The sequence below is a fragment of the Apis dorsata genome, unplaced genomic scaffold (genome assembly GCF_000469605.1).
Source record: "Apis dorsata unplaced genomic scaffold, Apis dorsata 1.3 scaffold_52, whole genome shotgun sequence".
Taxonomy (NCBI): Eukaryota; Metazoa; Arthropoda; class Insecta; order Hymenoptera; family Apidae; genus Apis; species Apis dorsata.
Genome location: NW_006263353.1, coordinates 333,469 through 341,263, shown reverse-complemented (window position 1 = coordinate 341,263; position 7,795 = coordinate 333,469). Strand labels below are relative to the sequence as shown.

The window sequence follows — 7,795 nt, the reverse complement described above, 5'->3', positions numbered from 1 at the left end:
TAATATTTATATAATTAGAAAATAGTTATAAATGTATTTATATATATTTATTAACATAAAATTTTACAGACATTTATTAAATATATTTTACATAAAATACATACAATACATAAAATTTTACAGACTTTTATTAAATACATTTTTTCACAAATCTTCGTCGATAATTTCCATAATGAAATGAAATATTATTATTATGAATATAAAGAAATAACTATTTTTTTTATTGCAAATACAAGTTTTATTCTATTGTTTTTTTGTCCCACATTAATTTTATCCCACAATAATCTGGAAGAACTTATAATTTTCATTGCATTTATTTCAATATACTGTAACAGAAAATTTTCATACACACATATATTCGATTTGAATTTATTTCAATTATTTGCATTTATTTCAATATGTAATAGAAAATTTCCATATATACATCCATCCATTTGAATATGTTATACAAGATGAGAAAAATCATGTGTTCATAAATAAATCATATTATGAATTTTATTTTTTCATCTAACAATGGAATAATAGAATAATTACTTCTTACTTCTGAGAAATATGAAATTTATTACACTAATGACGGAATGAATGATTATAAATCAGTGTAGTGTTAGATGATTATAATGTATATATATAATATAATATAATATATATAATAATAATATTGTGATTATAAATCAATGGTTTATTTTTTTTAAGATTTGTTAATAATAAAGAATTTGTTTTTTTTTAATAATATTTATAATTTATATCAAAAATATTTGTTTATTTAAGATTATTCTAGTTGTAAAAAAATTAATAATAATAATAATAAGATATTAATTAATGTAAAAAGAAATGAAATTATAAAATTTAAGTCTTATTTAATTGATAATAAAAAGGAATTAATTACGTCTATGTTATTATAGTATAATTCATTTTCTTATAAAATTTATTTAAAATTTAAATATAATTAAAAATCAAGCACAAATATTATAATAGACATAATAATAATACACATATGATATAATAATAATAAAAACCAATATAAATTTGATATTCTTAATGCACCTAGAGTCGAAAACATAATTTCGATAATTTATAATAATAATTTTATCAATCTTATTTAAGTTTAAGTTTCTTAAAATGATAAATCTATCTTATACTTTATCAATAATTTATTTTACAATTAAAATTACAACTTTAATCTAAAATATTATGTATCTTCTATAATTTTTATAAATAACCGAATAATTTATTTTAGAATAAATTAAAAATAAATAAAGTAATAAAAAAATATTTTAGAAAATAAATTAAAAAATATTTTAGAAAAAAGAATAGTTTCCAATTTTAATATAGGAAAATTTTAAAATAAATTACAAAATAAAAAAATTTGATAGTATAATTAGCATATCAGACCACTAATAAAAATATAAAAATTTGGAAAAACGAGGAAGTAATTCAATAAATCGAAAATTAAAAATTTAAATACGTTAAATAATCATACATTAATTTATTAATAATTGATAATAATATTGATTTATTAATAAAACTTTTCAAATATATTTTAATTAATTAAAATAAATAAAATAATCAATTAAAATAGAAAGTAAATATACTATATACTGAACAAATCTCTTGCTCTTGATAGTTAAACATTTAGGAATTTAGTATATTATTTATTGTTATATATTTCGCAAAACATTGTAATATCTTACTAATTTTTATACGTACATTAGTATCAGCTGTAATGTAAAAAAACAATAATAAATAATTTATTCAAAGTTTCATGTAATAATTAAAATACATAATATATTATAAAAGAATTTTATTTTTTCATTAATAATTTTTTACTTACAGATAGGTGAACATTCTGTGATTAATTGATTAACTTCATCCTCATTTAAAACTGCTCCCCCAATATCTCTGGTATCTTTTTCCTTAAAATTTCCATTCTCGTCAACCTGTTGCAAAAAGGACAATAATTTTTTTATTTATTAATTTATTTTCTATGTGTACATATGTACAATTTTATTTAAGTAATAATATTATTATACTAACAATATTAAATTTTTTCATCATACATTCAACATATGATTGAACATTTTCATCATCTAAATTAATGTTGCCACTATAAATGTCATCTATTATTTCTGAAATTCGAATAAAAAAATTAATTAGAAATATTATTATTTATATATTTTGTTTCCATTATATGCAACTTACGTTGACTAGCGCCACTTTCTGCCATGCAAATTGGCTGTAGAGTACGTAATCCAGTTTTTAATTCCTCATCTGTCTAAAAAAGATATTAAAATCTATTATAAACTTTATGTATGAGTTAAATAAAATATTTTTAAAATAATAATTTATTTATTAAAATAATTTTTATTAAACTTATAATTATTCCTAAAATTCTTAATATCTATTCTTATATATATATATTTAAAGATCTTCCATATAAATATATCCATATAAATATAATCTTAAATATTAACAAAATTAATAATATCTATAATTGCTAATAAGTTAATAGTTAATAGTATCTGTAGTTGCTAATAGTATTTATATTTATAGTATCATAACATAATCAAAATAATGAACTCTAAAACTATCGCTCGATTCATGTTAAAAATAATATTCCATCATTTTTGCCATTACATTTAATTATTCAGAAATAAATATCTTTCAAGAATTCAAAAAAAAAAAAAGATTTTTAATCATAATAATTAAAAATTAATACATCCCAATTTTTATTATAAAAGAAATAAAACGTAAAATCGATTGTAAAATTAATATATTTATGAAAAAATATAAAGAGATTTAAAATTTAATATAAGAATTTTACCATAAAAAATTATTAAATGGCAAATATAAATATAATAATTTAAAAAGAAATCAAACTTTTCATTTCATAGTGGAAAAAGTTTTTTTTTTTGTTAATTGATTATAGAAAATATATTATAGATAATAGAAAAATTTTTTGGTAAAGAAGTCATAATAAAATAATATTGAATATATTTGAAACAAATGTTTTATCGAAATATATTTATCGTTTTATAATTTTTTTAATTTCAAGACTAATTAAAATTACTAAATAATAAATTAGAAATTAAATTAGTAATTATTTCTAACTTATTATTTATTACTTTATAAATACTGAAATATAGTAGAGTTAAGAATATTATACAAGTATCAATGAAAAAATAGTGTCGTTAAAAATAAATTTAATGTAAAAAATTTATTAAAAAGGATTTTTATTAAAAAGGATATTTATTAAAAAGGATATAATCTATTGTAAAAATATAAGTTGCGATAATTATAAATATTTTTAAAGACATCAACATTGAAATAAAAGTTAAAACTTAAATAGAGATGCTAAATATAAATTATGCTAAATATGGATAAAGTTAAAAATATTTGAATCATTACCATTGCAGCAACGCAAACGCAAATAGCAGAAATAATCACAATCGTTTTCATTTTTCTTTTAGATATATCGATTTTAAATAAACAAGATTCGAATATTTTTAAAAGATATTCAATGAGAACTGAATAAACATTGAATATGCAATGCCTTTTTATACTATAATATATGTAATACAGTACATACATGTTATATATTTCTATATTATCTATTTCTATCTTATGATTTCTTTTTCTATTATTACAATAAATGATTTTTTTTTCTTTTTTTTCAACAAATTAATATTTCCCAAGAACATATCGGATTATGCATCAATTATATAAGAATATTCGAAGAATAAAAGAACATACTAATTAAAACGATAAAAAATGTTTGAATAATTAATTTTTTTTTAATTTAAATTAAATTAAAAAAATTGTGCAAACTAAATCAAAATTCAATTTTTAAATCAAATTTCAATTTTTAAAATTTTTTTTATAATTTTTTTTCTTTTATAAGTATAATTATGTTTTATTAATACCTTTTGCTAAGTATTAATTAGAAATTATTTTTTAATTAATCAAATAAAAAATATTATTAAAATAAATGAATTTTTATAAATATGAATTATACATAAACAAAGAAAAAGAAAACAACATTTAAGTCTCACTTAATTTATAATAAAAAGAAACTAATTACATTTTTGTCATTAAATGTTATTAATTAGTTAATTTTCTTATAAAATTTATTTAAAATTTAAATATAAATCAAAAATCAGACATGAATATTATAATCGAAATAATAAACGATAATAATAAAGAGTAAAAACAATATAAACGATTGGTTTCATTAATATTTGATCGATTTTCTTAGTACGTCTAGAACCAAAAACATAATTTACATTATGTTTTATGTCATACTTATATGATTATATACATATTATATATATTATAATCTATATTAATAACAAAATCAATCTTATTTAAGTCTTTTGAAATGATAAATCTATTTTGTACTTTATTAATAATTCGTATTGTGACTAAAATTGCAATCTAAATATTTAATTTAAAATCTTATATATTTTGATAATTTTTATAAATAACAAAATAATTTATTTTAGAATAAAATTCGATAGTTCTCAATTTTAATATAGAAAAATTACAAAATAGATTGCGAAATAAAAAATTTGGAAAAACGGAGAAGTATAATTTAATAGATAGGTAAAAAACTTAAACACCAAACTTAAATAACCATACACCAATTTATTGATAATTATTATTAACAATTATTAATTTATTAATAATCCCCAAATATTTTTAATTTAATTAATTATTAATTGATTTAATCAATTTAAATAATTAAAATAAATTAAAAAATCAATTAAAATAAGAAATAAGTATTCTGAATAAATCTCTTCTTTTTGATAATTGAACATTTAGGCATTTAGTACTTCTGTTAATGTTTTATATTTCGTAAAACATTGATATATCTTACTAATTTTGACACGTACATTGGTATCAGCTGTAATGATAAATGTAAAAAATAATAAATAAATTATTAAAAATTTATGTAGTAATTAAAATATATAATATATAAAGAATTGTATTTTTTCATTAATAATTTTTACTTACAAATAGGTGAACATTCGGTGACTAATTGATTAATTTCATTTTCATCTAAAAATATTTTTATTGTTTCTTTGGTTCCATTTTCGTTGAAATTTCCGTCCTTGTCAACCTGTTGCCGAAAAATGACAATAGTTTCTTTAATATTTCCATATATATATATTTTTAATATTTCCATATATATAATATATATATATATAATTCTATTTAAGTAATAATATTAGTTGTACTAACGATATTGAATTTTTTCATCGTACATTCAATGTATAATTGAACATTTTCGTCTTCCATATTGATGTTGCCATCATTAACATCATCTACTATTTCTGAAATTCGAATAAAAAAATTAATTAGAAATATTATTATTTATATATCTTGTTTTCATTATTTGCAATTTACGTTGATTAACACCAGTTTCTGCGCTGCACATTGATTGTCCATGACGGAGCACTACTTGAAATTCTTTAATCGTCTAAAAAAAACATTAAAATATATTATCAAAATAACTTTATGTATTAGTTAAATAAAATACTTTTTAAAATAATTATTTATTTATTAAATTAATTTTTATTAAACATAAACTTATTTTTAATGTACATTACATAAATTGTATTATTATATATTATATATTATATATTATACTATATTATATATATGTATATTTTACAAGTATATTTTCTATTTATCTTAATATTAACAAAGTTTTTCATAATAGTATTTTTATTTATAGTATCATAACATAATCAAAATAATGAACTCTAAAAACTATCGCTCGATTCATTAAAAATAATATTCCACCGTTTTTGCCTTTATATTTAAGTATGTAAAAATAGATATCTCTCAAAAATTCAAAAAAAAAAATTTTCAATCGAAATAGTGTAATAATAAAAATTATTACATTATTATCCTAATTTTTATTATCAAAATAAAACAATGCGATCGTAAAATTGATAAAGATTATAAAATTAATATTAACTTATGGAAACATAAAGAGATCAAAAATAAATTCAACAAAAATTTTATCATAAAAAAATAATAAATAGCAAATGATATATAAACACAAATTGCTTCAAATATCAAATTTTTCATTTTATAGTAGAAAAGGTTCTTCTCTGTTAATTGATCTATTAATAGAAAAATATTTTGATAAAAAAGACACAATACACTAATATTGAACATGTTTGATTGTTGAACATTTGAATGTTTTATTTGAAATATATTTATCATTTAATCATTTTAAAATTATTTTATATTACAGAAATAATAATTAAAATTTCTAATTACTGTTATTGGTTATTTATTATTTTGGAAATACGCAAACTCGAAAGGTTTAATAATATTATAATATAAAAACTAACTATAAAAAAGTAATATTACTAAGTATAAATTAAATATAACAAATTTATAATAAAAGGGAAATAATCTATTACAGATAAAATAATCTATTACAGATATTACAGATATAAGTAATTTAGTAGTACAGATATAAGTAATTAATTGTAAATATTTTTTTAAGACATAAATAGAAATAAAAATTAAAATTTAGATAGAAATGTTAAATTATAGAAATGATAAATGTGAATAAAATTAAAAATATTTGAACTGTTACCAATGCACCAACGCAAACACAAATAGCAGAAATAACCAAAATCGTTCTCATTTTTCGTTTAGATATATCGATTTAAAATGAATAAAATTCGAAGTATGTCTTGTATATATACTCTTGAAGTATATAATGAGAATTGAATAAATAATGAATGTACGTTACCTTTTTATATTATAAATATGTATCTATGCTATTTTTACTTTAAAGTTTCTCTCTCTAATTATTATAATAAATGATTTTGCATATTTTTATTTATTTTTTTTTTTTAATTATTTCTCAATCAGATTATACATTGATTATATAATACTATTTAAAAAATGAATAGGTAGTGCTTAAAGCGAAATATTTAAATAATTAATTTTCATTTTTTATCTCTTAAATAGTAAGATATCTCTCAAATAATATGTCAAACGGTTGGAATATATACATATATAATGGAATATAAATGAGATTTTAAAATTTATTTAAATGATCATTTATTTCTTTTCTTTTCTTCCTATTTCCTATCAAAATTAATTTTATATAATAGCTTACAAAAAAATCTTATAGACAATTTTATTAATAAAATATTAATAAGCAATTTTTCGTTTCTGTTTTAATAAAATTTTTCAATAAATACACAAATTATAATACATAATTTTAAGCGACGAGCATCAGTGATTTTAAATTTAGAAGAACCATAAATGTAAAAATTTTAATTTCGAATATTATATATGATAATTTTCATGAAATGCTAAAATTTCAATGTAATAATAGCAATAAATTTTTACAAATATCTCTATAAATTAAGATTAATGAGAGAATATTCAAATTCTTATTCTCTATATTTGTATTTAAAAATAATTAAAATTTATAAAAATGTCATACATTGATTGATTCAACAATTCTTCTTTTTTTACATCGGATATATTTTTATAATTAATTTAATACGCATTTGATCATTGTTCCATCCGCTATTTATATACGATATATATGTATACGTCTGACTATAAGATATTATTTAATGCATCTAACTTATCTTAATTATTTAGTTTCATAATATTATCCTTATCCAATGAATAAATAATTTGCTATAATTTATGTAACCTCAATTCAAAAATAATCGATGATCGAGGATTGAATATCAAGGAAAAATTTCCAAATTCTAAAAATTTTGAAATTTTGATCTTGCTTAATTCGTTATTA

The 7,795-nt window shown here is 17.1% G+C and overlaps 2 protein-coding genes across 2 annotated transcripts in view; both read right to left on the bottom strand.

Moving 5' to 3' along the window:
• The window catches only part of LOC102673841, a 6,349-nt gene extending 2,846 nt beyond the window's left edge, over window positions 1-3,503 (bottom strand). Inside the window, exons 1-2 of the mRNA XM_006609037.2 lie at window positions 3,406-3,503; window positions 2,200-2,272 (exon numbers count right to left, since the gene is read on the bottom strand). Coding sequence (XP_006609100.1) covers window positions 2,200-2,272; window positions 3,406-3,456 — 124 coding nt within the window. The 5' untranslated portion in view covers window positions 3,457-3,503. The remainder of the gene's footprint in view (window positions 1-2,199; window positions 2,273-3,405) is intronic.
• Window positions 3,504-4,744: 1,241 nt separating this feature from the next.
• LOC102674014 lies at window positions 4,745-6,774 on the bottom strand. The gene is made up of 5 exons (XM_006609038.2): window positions 6,614-6,774; window positions 5,404-5,476; window positions 5,239-5,330; window positions 5,011-5,116; window positions 4,745-4,900 (listed from the first exon to the last, which is right to left on the bottom strand). Exons 1-5 carry the CDS (start codon window positions 6,662-6,664, stop codon window positions 4,815-4,817), a joined length of 408 nt encoding a protein of 135 aa, XP_006609101.1. The 5' UTR covers window positions 6,665-6,774; the 3' UTR covers window positions 4,745-4,814.
• Window positions 6,775-7,795: the final 1,021 nt, after the last annotated feature.

Coding starts and splice junctions, on each gene's coding strand:
- LOC102674014 (XM_006609038.2), bottom strand. CDS start 6,664: ATGAGAACGATTTTGGTTATTTCTGCTATTTGTGTTTGCGTTGGTGCA. Junction 5,331..5,403: donor AGAAACTGGTGTTAATCAAC/GTAAATTGCAAA, acceptor TTCGAATTTCAG/AAATAGTAGATGATGTTAAT. Junction 5,117..5,238: donor CGATGAAAAAATTCAATATC/GTTAGTACAACT, acceptor TTTCGGCAACAG/GTTGACAAGGACGGAAATTT.